This window comes from Saimiri boliviensis, chromosome 12 (assembly GCF_048565385.1).
Source record: "Saimiri boliviensis isolate mSaiBol1 chromosome 12, mSaiBol1.pri, whole genome shotgun sequence".
Lineage (NCBI taxonomy): Eukaryota > Metazoa > Chordata > Mammalia > Primates > Cebidae > Saimiri > Saimiri boliviensis.
In genome coordinates this window covers 34031888-34046067 of record NC_133460.1, presented here as the reverse complement: position 1 = coordinate 34046067, position 14180 = coordinate 34031888, and the positions used below count along the sequence as shown (strand labels likewise).

General features: G+C 43.9%; 1 protein-coding gene across 2 annotated transcripts in view; it reads left to right on the top strand.

The window, feature by feature from the left end:
• Positions 1-14180, top strand: part of SNX29 (sorting nexin 29) — a 596746-nt gene that overhangs the window by 292938 nt on the left and 289628 nt on the right. For both annotated transcript variants that reach the window (XM_074382212.1, XM_039477976.2), the window contains exon 15: positions 13774-13880. In XM_074382212.1, coding sequence (XP_074238313.1) covers positions 13774-13880 — 107 coding nt within the window. The remainder of the gene's footprint in view (positions 1-13773; positions 13881-14180) is intronic.

The following is a 14180-nucleotide window of genomic DNA, read 5'->3' as shown; positions in this document are numbered from 1 at the left end:
GAAAACACTTATTATCTTTTGCCCTCCATATCCCAGGGCACCACAGTTAACAACCTGAGTGTATCCTTTGTGCTCAGACCACCACATACACACCTGGATGATAACTTGCCACTCTCACCAAAATAGAACCATATTACATGCTTTTCTGTTACTAGTTTAATTTTTGAACCTAGATACATCTGCAGTTTGGAATTAGCTGTTTTAAAAACAACATTTGGGGTGATCATGATACCCTGTCCCTTTGCTGACAAGCTGACACTTCCCCTTGGGAGACTGTGGAGTGCAGTTAAGGCCCAGAGTTCTGCTGAGCAAGTACTTCCGCATTGCTTGGTTCAGGGCAGGAAATCACTCTGTCTGGCACACTTGGGCACACGTTTTATTCCAGCAAAGAAGTGGTTTTCACTGTCAAACTGCTTTTCACTTGGGGGAAAAACATAACTGAAGTTTCCATTAGAGGTTCTGCTGGGCTCCATCACATGAGCAGGTGGGACTGTGGCTGGGGAAGGTGTGATGACAGCTCTGATTTTATACAACAGCCATTCCCAGCTGTCCCTGTGCATGCATTATATATTTAGCTGATCTCTTGGAAGAGAGATGCGGCTTCCAAACAGGTGAGCAGATTTCTCAGGAAAGACCCATGAGAGATGAAACTTAATGGAGAAGCATTCTGATATTAAAAAGAGGGCAGGCTCTCACTCTTGCATTTGGCTGTTTAAAACTTCTCATATTGGCCAAGCACAGTGGCTCATGCCTATAATCCTAGCACTTTGGGAGGCTGAGGTGGGCAGATTGCTTATGCCTAGGAGTTTGAGACCAGCCTGGGAAACATGGTGAAATCTCGTATCTACAAAAAAAAAAAAAAAAAAAAAAAAATTACAAGAATTATCTGATTTTGGTGGCACATGCCTGTAGACCCAGCTACTTGGGAGGCTGCGCTGGGAGGATCACCTGAGCCCAGGGAGTTTGAGAATACAGTAAGCCATGATTGTATCACTGCACTCCAGTCAGGGAGACAGTGAGCGACCCTGTCTCAAAAAAAAAAAAAAAAAAAAAAAAAAGAAAAAAGAAAAGAAAAGCTCATATATTTGATGCTTGGAATGAGAATAGAAAGTAATCTTTATTTTTCTCATGTTTAATTCTCATTGGAGTTACCATTATCCCCATTTTACAAATGAAACTGAAGTTTAGAGAAAGGAAGTTAGGATTCCAAGATCTGCTGATTAGTGACACTTACAGGGAAAAATAAATTGTGTTTTTCTTTTATATATTTTTCTTTTAAGATAAAGACAGAGTCTCGCCAGATTGCCAAGGCTGCTCTTGATCTACTGGGCTTAAGCGATTTTCCTGTCTCGGCCTCCCGAAGTGCTGGGATTGCAGACGTGGGCCACCACACGGGCCTCCAGTTGTTTTTCCTTTTATACTCATACCACTCTCGACACATCATTTCTGCTGCCACATGTGTGGGGGTTTCTTCCATACCAGGCAATTCTCCAGCACTAGATGGGCTTACTACAGTTCAGTTCATTTCTGATGGGAATTGGAATCAGCACAGACCCCATAGGGTAAGGACTGCCCCTACTTCAGATGCCAGTTGTAAGTCCATGTTGTCATCTGTGCTTCTGACCAGCCAGCCCCTCTGGAGACCGTGCAGGGCCCCTATCTACCACTTGTCTCTCTGTCACTCTGGAGATTCCAAGGGACTTTGGAGCTGTATGCCAGGAAAAGTTGTAAGATCAAATATATGTGTATTTCCTATTAAGAATTACAGTGTTACTGTCACAGAGCCAAGATTTGAACACAGAGATGGCTTGTGTCTCTGCCCACAGTATTGATCATCTGCAATTCTCCAACTATTATTAAAAAAAAAAAAAAACCTACTCAGACAATGTGATTCTTCGTCTTGTTCTTGTTTTTGAGACTTGACTTGTATAGTCTTTACTTTTTTTTTTTTTTGAGACGGAGTTTTGCTGTGCTGCCCAGGCTGGAGTGCAGTGGCATGATCTTGGTTCACTGCAACCTCCACCTCCCAGGCTCAAGCAATTTTCCTGCCTCAGCCTCCTGAGTGTCTGGGATTACAGGCACCTGCCACTTCGCCTGGCTGATTTTTGTATTTTTTAGTAGAGACTGGTTTCACCATGTTGGTCAGGCTGGTCTTGAACTCCTGACCTCAAGTGATCCAACCACCTCCACCTCCCAAAGTGCTGAGATTATGGTTGTATGCCACCATGCTCAGCCAAATCTATATTTTTTGGTTAGTGTTTTCTTGGCTTGGGTATTACTGGAGTCCCCTGCTTTGTAGTGGAGAATCTATTACCTGGGTAGTAGTTTTGTATAATATGGTTTTAAAGCATTTGGTTTCAACTTTCTGGAACGGTTAGAATTTATTGTTTTCTTAAATCATGAGTAGACAATCAAAAATATTAGCATGGGTGAGGGGAGAGAGAGAGAGAGCGAGCACGAGCATGTGTGTGTGTGTGTGTCTGTCTGTCTGTCTGTCTGTCTGTCTGTCTGTCTGTCTGTCTGTGGGGAGGGATGTAGGGGAGTAGGCTCCCTTTGGCATTTAATACATGGCCATGGATGTCTGTCCAAAACAGGGGATTTTGAAATTAGGCAGGCTGGGGTTTTCATCACTGGGTTTGTCTTTCACAGCGTTTTGTAAAAACCCTGCCCTGCATTTTCTCAGCCCTGAAATAGAGATTTCATGCAGTGGTGTTTGAAGTCTGAAGTGGGATTGTTAAATTGTCCTGGCCATGCTGTGCTCGTGGGGCCCTGGAGACAGTAGCGCCTTAGCACCTTTGTTGCTGCCTGTGGATTTGTGTTTGTGCTGGAGCCCAAGACATGGCAGGGCATTGGTCCCTCCCTCAGGCTGCAGAAGCAGCCACGTGTGCTCAGCTGCTGACCAGGGCTGCCCGGTATGAGCGGCACATCTGGAAGGCGCTGCAGCTGGAGGCTGTTGGGTAACTGCATTCCTTGCAGTGGAATGGCAAATTATCTTTTGGAGGGAGATCTGAGCTGTTCACTTCCTGGTGCCTACCTCCCAGCCTCTGCACTGCATATACCCGGTGGAGTGATCCTTGAAAAAATAAATCCAATCATCCCACTTCTTCTGAGTCCTCCAGGGGCTGCTTGTTCTGCTCAGAATGAACTATAATACCCTGCAAACCTTCACTGTACCCTCTCTGGTCCCATTCCCTACCAATCTCTCCCTCCTTCATTATCCTTTAGCCACGAGGGCCTCCTTGCCTTTGGTAGAATGTGTGGGAGCCCGCCCCAGGGCATTTGCGTTTGCTGTTCCTGGGAATGTTTTCCCCAGGGCTGTGCGTGGTTCACTCCCCTGCCGTATGCCAGTCTCTGCTCAGATAGCTCTTCCCTAGCGAGGCCTTTCCTTGTACCTTACTTAACTAGCACTCGCCACCATCATTTTCTCACACTTTAATGTTCTCTAGCTTTTCTCCCGGTCTGGCTCATTAAATAGTCACTTCTTGAGTTTCCCTACTGGAATATAAGCTTCATGTTGGCACTCATTTTTCTCCTATTGTTACATCCCTGTATCTCTAGTGCCTGGTACCTGGCAGGTAACGAACCTTCACAGTGAGTTGTGTAGGAAATGAATGAAAGACTTGCCCGTAGTCACCCCTTGCTGCACAGTGGTGCCAGACTTTGATTCCCAGAATCTGTTTCATTGCAAAGTTCCACGGTCTTGTTGCCCTTATTCTCCCTTTGCCACAGTGAGCACTTGAAGATGGCGGATGTTTCTGTTAGGAAGACCATTTCCTTTGTTGGAACACTGTGGGTACCTGGTGTCTTGTAGAGGTGATTGGTACCTCACCTGGATGGATCCTTTCTCCTTCAGAGCCATAAAGTACCCCAAATTTCCCAGGACACAGAACCTTGCACACTGTTACGGGACCTGGGCATGCCTCATTTTGTGCATTTGAATCTCCTCGGAAACCATCTCCAAATTTAAAATGATTCTTTATCTATTTTCGCCACCAGCATCTCACACTGTTTGCATCTGGGTCATGCTCAGCTTGTTGACATCGAAAGCAAAACAGTAACCTCATCATACTGTTTGCCATGCCGCTCTCCATGGTATCAGAAGTTTCACTGAAATAATTTAGAAAACGCTTTGTGTTCTTTAGTGCCTGCTAGCAAGCCCAACACAGTTTCTACCTATTTTCAATGACTTAACACAGATACCCCAAACAGGGATGGCAGGCTGCAAGGAGATGAAAAGCCGTGAATGTTCTCTAAGTTTAGATGACCTGCTAATGGTACTGATTAATCCAAGCTTCAGGAAAATTAGTTCTTACTGAACGTAAATGTCTACATACTTCTACCAAACACAGTCTTAGTGTCTATTTGAATATAAAGAGAGAAGACTTCTAGTTTTTGCCAAATCATTGTTTTCTCCTTTGGAACTTCTATAATTATGCCATCAGGGAGATACCGGGGAAAGTTGCTGACTGTTCAGAGTACAGGCAAGTAACTAGAGTGTGGATGTTTCCCGTTAACAAGGTAGATGTTAACTAGGTTGATTGGCTCCATGGGAAATCCCAGTTGATAGCATCACCATCTTCACATTTGGCATGAGATTAAAATGGCCAGACTGAACCCTGCTTGGAGGCTCCAGGGAGATTCTGACTTGAGAACACTCTGTAATCTGCAGTGCTGTGTAAATTGAAGCAATATCATTATTTTGATTTCTATGACAACCCATTATAGTTTTCAAACTTTGATTAGAAAATTTGAAATTAAATATAGCCCTTTTTTTTTTTTTTTTTTGCTTTTTGACCTTTCTATTTGAGCTTTTTAAGCACAATGTAAGTTTCTGATTGAAAATGGAAATATCCAGCCATGTAGATGAAAGTTTCTGTCTTCTTGGATTCCAGCAGCTATACTTTTCATGCAGTCCTTGACCAGGGTAGAATATAAAGTTCTGAACACTGTCAAAGTAACTCAGAATATGGGCTGAAATTAATGATTAAATTTTTGGTTGAAGATTTCTTCGTTACTGACCAGTGTCTTGAAGCCTTCTCTTTTGGAAGTCAATGTGAGCTATCATTGACCTGAATAGAGAAGCATATTTTTCTCTTGGGGTATTGTCATTCTTTCCATTTTATTTTATTTTATTGTTATTTTTGATAATAATTATCAGGCTGGGGTACAGTGGTGCGATCTTGGGTCACTGCAGTTTCTGCCTTCCGGATTCAAGCAATTCTTCTGCCTCAGCCTCCTGAGTAGCTAGATGACAGGCACACATTGCCACATCTAGCTGATTTTTGTATTTTAAGTAGAGATGGGGTTTCACCATTTTGGCCAGGCTGGTCTTGAATTTCTGACCTCAGGTGATTTACCCACCTTGGCCTCCCGAGATCTCAGCGATTACAGATGTGAACCACCACTTCCAGCCCCATTCTTTCGGTTTTAAAGCTCATAGATCACCCTCAGGAAAGATGCAACTTAGAAAAGTTTTAGTTTGATCAGTTGCAAATGTTTATATTTATTGTTTAGATTTGACTTTCAGAATTTAGTCACAATTGATTCTTTACAAACTGGTTTAATGGGGGGGATGTGCAAAGCATGTAGAATGGTATTGTCATCTGTTGTTTTTGTCTCTCAAATGACTTGACATTACTCAGACTTTAGTTGTGCTATCTTTCTTGAATACCCAGATGTTCTTTTATTCCCAAGGCAAATGAACTTCCTGACTTGAAAATAAGTCCGATGTTGTACTTGCATGAATTTAGCCTAATGGGGTGAATGAATGGCCTTTCATGCCTTGATCCCACATACTCACCTTTGGCCATGGAGAGGTGGGAGACGTCTAACCTATTCGGTTGTTTCCCTCACTTTGTAAATATTAATCCTTATGCTGTGGAGCCACATGGCACATTTGCCTCTTAGTTTTTTATTTTGTTTCTGTTTTTTGTACATGTCTTCTACATGGGGTGATAGCAGCATCTGTGTAACTCCATGGTCGAACTCAGTCTAATTTAAAATGGTCTGTTGGCCAGGGATGGTGGCTTACACCTGTAATCCCAACGCTTTGGGAGGCAGAGTTGGGTGGATTACCTGAGGTCAGACGTTCGAGACCCACCTGGTCAACATGGTGAAACCCTATCTCTACTAAAAATCCAAAAAATTAGCTGGGCATGGTGACCTGTGCCTGTAATCCCAGCTACTCAGGAGGCTGAGGCAGGAAAATGGCTCTGAAGCTGGAAGTTGCAATGAGCCGAGATTGTTACATTGCACTCCAGCCTGGGTAACGGAACTCTGTCTCAAAAAAAAAAAAATAAAAAATAAAGTCTCTCAAGAAGTAACTATGGAATAGTTAAAGACTCTAGGCTAGATATCTGTTGTTGTGTCACAAATTACCCTACAGTTTAATGGCTTAAAACATCAAACATTTACTATCTCAGAGTTTGCGTGGCAGGACAGTCTGGGTGTGGCTTAGCCGCATGCCTGGCTCAGGGTCTTTCCTAAGGGTCTATCAGCATGTCAGTTGGAGGCTGCAGTTGTCCCAAGGCTCCACTGGAAGAGGGTGCACTACCCCTCGAATGACTTACAGGGGCTGTTGGCTGCATGCATCAGTTCCTTTCCATGAGATTCTCTCCATAGGTAGCTCAAATAAATAAATGAACAAGAGGCAGGGCGTGGTGGCTCATGCCTGTAATCCCAGCACTTTGGGGGTGCTGAGGCATATGCATCACCTTAGGTCAGGTGTTAAAGACCAGCCTGGCTAACATGGTGAAACCCCGTCTCTACTAAAAATACAAAAATTAGCTGGGCTTGGTGATGTGTGCATGTAGTCCCAGCTGCTCAGGAGGCTGAGGCAGGAGAATTGCTTGAACCAGGGAGATGGAGGTTGCAGTAAGCTGAGATCGCACCACTGTACTTCAGCCTACACCAGAGCGAGACTTTGTCTCAGGAAAAAAAAAAAGAAAAGAAAAAAGAACAAGAAAGGCCACCTCAGACAGAAGCCAGAGTCTTTATAACTTAGTCTGAGAGGTGAAAACCCATCACTTCTGCTATAGTCTGTTTATTAGAGGTAAGTCAGTAAGTTCAGCCTATGCTCAAGGGGCAGGGATTATACAAGTATGTGACTACCAGGGGGCTGGAGGGATTGGAACCATCTTTGTTCATTTATTTATTTATTTTTGACACTCTGTTGCCCCGGCTGTAGTGCAGTGGCGCGACCTGAGCTCACTGCAACCTCTGCCTCCTGGGTTCAAGTGGTTCTCCTGCCTCAGCCTCCCAGGTAGCTGGGATTACAGGCGTGTGCCACCATGCCCGGCTAAATTTTATATTTTTAGTGGAGACTGGGGTTTCTCTCTGTTGGCCAGGCTGGTGTCAAACTCCTAACTTCAAGTTTTCTGCCTGCCTCAGCCTCCCAGAGTGCTGGGATTACAGGCGTGAGCCACTGTGCCCTGCCTGGGGTCCATCTTTGAAGCTGCCTACTGATGGGAAAAGTATGACATAGTTAGAATTAATTTTGTATTGTTTCATACATGGAATGAAGTTTTTGGTAAGCCTGCTAAAGCTGAACCAGAGCAACAGGAGGTCAGGTAGTTATAGGGGAAGGTTGACCGGCTAGTTGCTAGGAGAGCTTCTATTAATTCATGACTGTGCAGGGTCTGTCCCCGGGCCTTGAAGGTCAATAAGCTGATTCTTTATCTGCCTCCCTCACCCCCCGACCAGTGTTGAAGGTTGCTGATTCATCTTAAATACAATCCCAAAGGGGCTGGTGCCTTGGGACAGCAGGCTAGTTGCTTGATTGCTCCTGAGATGTTTGGACTTGAAGTGGGTTGAATGAATAGTGATGAGCAGGACCTCCTTGCAGAGGGAAGCAGCCTGTGCCCAGCCGAGATGAGGAGATCATTTGGAGGCCAGGGGCAGAGCAGGGTTGAGTTCTCCATCTTGGGTATGTATTAGTGCCAGGCTGTGCTGAGTACCTGCAGCCAGCTTCATGGTGTGGTGACTGCTAAGGTATCTGTGTCCTGGTTGCCCTGGTGACGGACTCGACTGCTGTCTTACCTGACTTTTCTAAGTTGCATTGCTAAGTTCAGGCTCCCCTCGAATTCTAATTACATAGTTTACATATCACTAATATCTAATCATAGTTTACAGACAATTTTGTTCGTGTTTTAAAATCAAAACTTGGCAGGTACATAGATAAAGTCATTCGTTCTTTTAGCTTTATTACAAGACAGAAGGCCTCTGGCTATGACCGTCTCCCACTTCCCACCCTTCAGAAACCCCTCTTGGAAACTTTTCCAATGATGCTTTGGGTTGTCGCCTCCATAGCTCTGATCAACATGCCTGTTGACACTTCCTAGTTTTTCAGTTGTGGGAGTTATTTATTTCTCATTGTGGAAGAGGAAGGACAACTGTCTTTGACTGCTGCACCTCAGAAAACACACACACAGCTCCCCATCCTCTGGCACAGTTGTATCATCATTTTGGTTAGATCAATATTCAGAGGTTACATTACTATAACTGAAACTGCTATCCACAGCTGTGAGGTGCATGATCGTTTTTCCTGCACGATCTCTTGATTTCTCTGGTGTAAATGTGTGTGTGTGTGTGTGTGTGTGTGTGTGTGTATTTTTGGCTTTCCATATACTCATCACTAAGTCAACTCTAAGTTTGCCCTCAGTTTGTAAATCCCCTGGTACATTCAGGCACTTGAGGCCGCCTCTCACTTGCACCCAAGGCAGTCTCTCCTGGTGCCGTCCAGCCTACTCCAGTCAGAAGCCTGCTGCTCATGAGCCGACACTCTTCAACTCACTTTTTTTTTTAGACGGAGTTTTGCTCTTGTTACCCAGGCTGGAGTGCAATGGCACAATCTCGGCTCACCGCAACCTCCGCCTCCTGGGTTCAGGCAATTCTCCTGCCTCAGCCTCCTGAGTAGCTTGGATTACAGGCACACACCACCATGCCCAGCTAATTTTTTGTATTTTTAGTAGAGATGGGGTTTCACCATGTTGACCGGGATGATCTTGATCTCTTGACCTCGTGATCCACCCGTCTCGGCCTCCCAAAGTGCTGGGATTACAGGCGTGAGCCACCGCGCCCGGCCCTTCACTTTTTTTCTTAACAGCATACTTAAGATATAATGCATATAACATACACTTTACCTTTTGAGAGTACATAATTTTAGGTTTTTTTTGAGGTGAATTTTGCTATTGTTGCTTAGGCTAGAGTGCAATGGTGGGATCTCTGCTCACTGCAACCTCTGCCTCCCAGTTTTAGGTGATTCTTGTGTCTCAGACACCCAAGTAGCTGGGATTACAGGCACGTGCTACCATGCCTGGCTAGTTTTTGTGTCTTTAGTAGAAATGGGTTTTCACCATGTTAGCCAGGCTGGTCTCAAACACTTGACCTCAGGTGATCCACCCACCTTGCCTCCAAAAGTGCTGGGATTACAGGTGCAAGTCACCATGTCCGTCCCTCAGTGGTTTCTGTATTGTGCAACCATTGCCACTCTGTAATTCCAGAACATTTTTATCATGCTCCAAAGAAACCCTTACCCTTTAGCGGTCAGTCTTCATTACTCCTTCCCCCAGACCCTGGCAACCAAGACCTTCTCTGGACATTTCGTGTATGTGGGATTGGGTAATCTGCCGCTTTTCAGATCTGTCTTCTTTCCGCTGTCTTAATGCGTTGCTGGTCCATTCGGGTTGCAGCATGAATCGGTTTTCCATTCTTCCCATGGCTGAATAGGACTTCCTTGCATGGCGAGACCCCATGTTGTTCACTTATCAGGTGATAGCCGTTTGCGTTATGTCTGCGTTTTGGTTATTAAGAAAAATTCCCTGGCTCACTTTTGTGTGGGATCCTGTATATCTTGGGATGTATGTATTGTGATTCCTAGATTTATTCCCTTCTTTAGGTACAAAGTAAAGTTTCTGTAAGGTCACATGTCTGAAAATGCCTTCATCCTGTCTCTCTCTGGCTTGCCTTGGTCTATCATTTAAGGCTGGAAGTAATTTTTCTTCAGGATGTTGAAGATATTTCGTCATTGTTTTCTAGCTTCCTGTGTTGCTCTTGAGAAATCTTATGCCATTTCTAGTTTTTATCCTTTGTGAAAATAATTTGTCCATTTCAAAAGTTTGTAGCCTTTCTTCTGTGTCCCCTGTGTTCTGAAGTCCGTGAGTGTGACTTGCTTTTCTCTATTTTGCTGGACATTCATTGAACTCTTCCATCCTCTCCCTCTTAGCTGTTGGCTCTGGAACGTTCTTGAATTATTTGTTTGATTTCCTCTTCTCTGTGTTATCTTTTTCTCCTTGCTTGATCTCTTCGAATTTGGACTTACAGTTCTCTCTTCTCCCCTAATGCATAACGCCTGCCTTTTTTTTTTTTTTTGAGACAGCGTCTTGCTCTGTGGCCCAAGATGGAGTGCACTGACACCATTTCAGTTCACTGCAACCTCAGCCTCCCAGGCTCAAGCAGTCCTCCTACTTAAGCCTCCAGAGTAGCTGGGACTACAGGTGTGCAGCACCACACTGCACTAATTTTTGTACTTTTTGCAGAGATGGGGCTTCGCCATGTTGCGTGGGCTGCTTTGCCTCTATTTTCTGGAAATTTTGCTACCCTTTCCCTTACAGTCACTGTTCTATTTCTGCTGTCATAGTTTCACTCTGTAAAAGGGCTTTTGTGTGCTTTGTGTTCTTCTTTTTCCTCTTTTTAAATGTCTCCCTATTCTTATTTCATGACTATACCGTCTCCTCCTCTTTCTCTGGAAATATTACCGACAATTTGCTTTTGAAGTGTTTTCCCTAAATAGTCCCTCTTTCCTGCAAGTTGCTTTTCTGTTTATTCCTGTCTCAGTCTTTCATCTTAGGTGCTTTTCTCAAATGGGAGGTGATTTTGAGATATCTATTCAGGTGTTGGAGTGGGGTTAGAAATTGTGTTGAAGCGCTATGAGCATTGACTTTGGGCCTCTTAGGGTGATCTGGCAGTGCCATACCACTGGAGAACTCCCCTGCTCCTGGGCTCTAAAGTTGTATTAGGTTCCTGGGAGAATGCCTTTCCATTCCCTGGCTTAGAGGCAAATGCTGGCTGCCTGCTGTTCTGGGAATGAGTGGAGCTGGGGAGAGGGAAGAAGAGTGGGAGAAACTGAGAGGTTTGGTGTGTGTGACTTTGATCTCTCCGGTTCCAGTAGAACACCCCAACCTCAAATCATTCCAGACCTACCGTGTCGTCTCTAGAAACTAAACACATGTATTCTGCTAATCGCATCTTAAACAGACTTTTGAAACCTTTCCTTTACTTTCTAGTCCTGTGTTCACCCTCACTTCCAGAGGTGTCTTGTGGTAACAGATCACCAGCCTTTTGTGAATCATTCTGTTCTCATCAGATATTATTTTTGGGGCACCCATGCCTATTTAGGAATGAAGTTTTCTCAGGTCTGTCAGCTTACTTGTCAGTCATCTATCTGATTCTCAGATTCTGTCATTTTGCTGTTTTACTTCCTCTCCAATACTTTTTTTTTTGAGCAATTTCTTTACAAAAACCTTTTTTTGATTTTATTATTTTTGACACATAATAATTGTGCAAATTGTATATATATATGGGGTAGTATGTATGTACACAGAATTTAATGATCAAATCTGGGTACTTATCATATTCATCATCACCTCATAGGAAATATTTTAATTTTTTTTTTTTTTTTTTTTTGAGATGGAGTCTTACTCTGTTGTTCAGGCTGGAGTGCAGTGGCACGATCTCAGCTTGCTGCAACCTCTGTCTCCCTAGTTCAAGTGATTCTTCTCCTTTAGCCTCCCAAGTAGCTGGGATTACAGGCATGTGCCACTGCATGCAGCTGATTTTTGTATTTTTAGTAGAGATGGGGGTTTCACCATAGTGTCCTGGCTTGTCTCAAACTCCTGACCTCAAGTGATTCACCCTCTTTGGCCTTCCAAAGTGTTGGCATTGCAGGTGGGTGAGTGACTGTGCCCGGCCTTAATTGACATTTTAATGGGATTTTGAGAGGATGTGAGTGTAAATTACTGTGTTGAGGCTCTCATCTTTAACTGGAAGTCCTTCACACTTTTTCTTTCTGTAACTATTTGAGATTATCCGCTGTGATTGGGCCACTCCCTGCATTCATGGCCCAGGCCTTAGGGCTTCTTTCTGTATGTTCCCTGCTGTCAGTCAGGGCCTTGTGGCTTTGGCAGGCTCTCTAACAGTGGGGCCCAAGGAGACTTGGCTGCTAGGCTTAGTGGCTTCAGTTTTGACTCCTGGTTTTGCTCGGCCTTCCTGACTTTTATCTTCTGGCTGAAGGCTGCCCCCTATGATTGGTTGGGGAGCTGATCTCAGATCCTTTTTGAGCCTCATTACCCCCTCCATATAGCTGATAGAGCATCCAAGGGGCTTCTTGTCCTATAACACACAGGAAGCTTATCCTGCATTGTTGATGTTTGTTTTGAGGCTTGAGACTAATCCACCTTCTTAAAACATGCCGTGGATCTTTTCCTTTGCCATCGGTGTAGGAGTTCTTCCCTGTTCTTGTTTCCTGCTTTTCTTGGAACTATCTGGTTCTTTCCCAGTTCTTCTTTATTTGTTCTTCTCTACAAAGCAAGCGTATACACAATCATGGAAACAATATTCAGAGCCGCCTGTTGCCGTGCTTGCTCTGACCTGGGAGCCAGTCTTTGTTAACATGTCTTTGGCATTGACGTTCTATACAGGTTTTCGAGGTTTTCTAGAGCCTTTCTTGCTATCATCCTAAGTATGGTTTATAAATACCAATCCTTGGTTTTACACATACTCTGACCCCCGTTAGTGCTCTACAGCTGACTGTGGGCAGGCACTACCTCACTGGATAACTTTTTTGTTGTAGAAAAATAAATTTGGCAAATATGAAAGATGGAAGTAGACTAGATGCTGTAGCTCACACCTGTAATCTCAGTGGTTTGGGAAGCTGAGGAGGGAGGATCACTTGAGACCAGGAGTTCGAGACCTGTCTGGTCAACATGTTGAGACCTTGTCTCTGCAAAAAGTAAAATAAATAAAACAAAAAAAGAACTAGCCTGGTACAACACGGATATGCCTGCAGTCTCAGTGACTCAGGAGGCAGAGGCAGGAGGATTGTTTGAGCCTAGAATTTCGAGGCTGTAGTGAGATATGATTGATTATGCCACTGTACCCCAGCCTAGGCGATAGAGGAGACTTCGTCTTTCCTCCTATCCCCTGCAAAAAAAAAGCAAATAGAGACTCTTACATCTTGCCAGTTTTCTCCTGAAATGGAAACCAGTGTTAAGGTTATTCTCCTACTCCTGTGCTTCTATCTCATGACAATTCTTGTATTTTAAAAATACAACTTATCGCTTTTTTTAAAGTGACAAAGTCTTAATTCTGTCACCCAGGCTGGAAAGCAGTGACACAATCATAGTTCACAGCAGCCTTGACCTGCTGGGCTCAAGCGATCCTCTCACCTGAGCCTCCTAAGCAGCTACAGGTGCCTACCACCCACCATGCCTGGCCTTATCATTGCTTTTATTGTACTTTGGTGAAAATGTCCCAGTGTTGAAGTACTTAGTGAGAGAGAAAGGGGTGGGGAGGGGGGCAGAAAGAGAAAGAGAGAGAGAGAGAGAGAGAGAGAGAGAGAGAGAGAGAGAGAGAGAGAGTGTGTGTGTGTGTGTTTCTTCAGCGCTTTTTCAATATGAATTCATTTGAGAAAGAAGATTTTTTTTTTTTTTTTTTTTACTGGGAGAATAATTTCTGATACTGATAAAATATTTATGACATGTCTCCCTTTCTCTAAAGTTGTGCCAAATCTTTGGAGTGTTGATGGAGAAGTTACAGTCACTGAACAGAAGCCAGGAGAAGTTGCTGAAGAACTTGCAAGCTCCTATGAAAGAAAGCTTATCGAGGTAAGGCTGGTAGAGTCTGTGCGTCTTTGTTTCTGATATTGGCTGCTTTGGAGACTTTCCAGGATAAGCTCAGGCTGTTCTAAAGACACGTGAGCAAAACAACCAAGCAACCCTTCAGCCCCACAAAACAAAACAAGACAAAACCAGTGTGCTTTAGAAAGAGATGTATGAGCTGATCGTTTGAAAAATGTCAGTTAGTTACTAGAAATTTGTAGCACTTAAGAAAAGGAAATAAGAGAAAACATATATATGTAACATTAAAAATAAAACAAATGTAAGCCCAGATTTGGAGATTAAAAC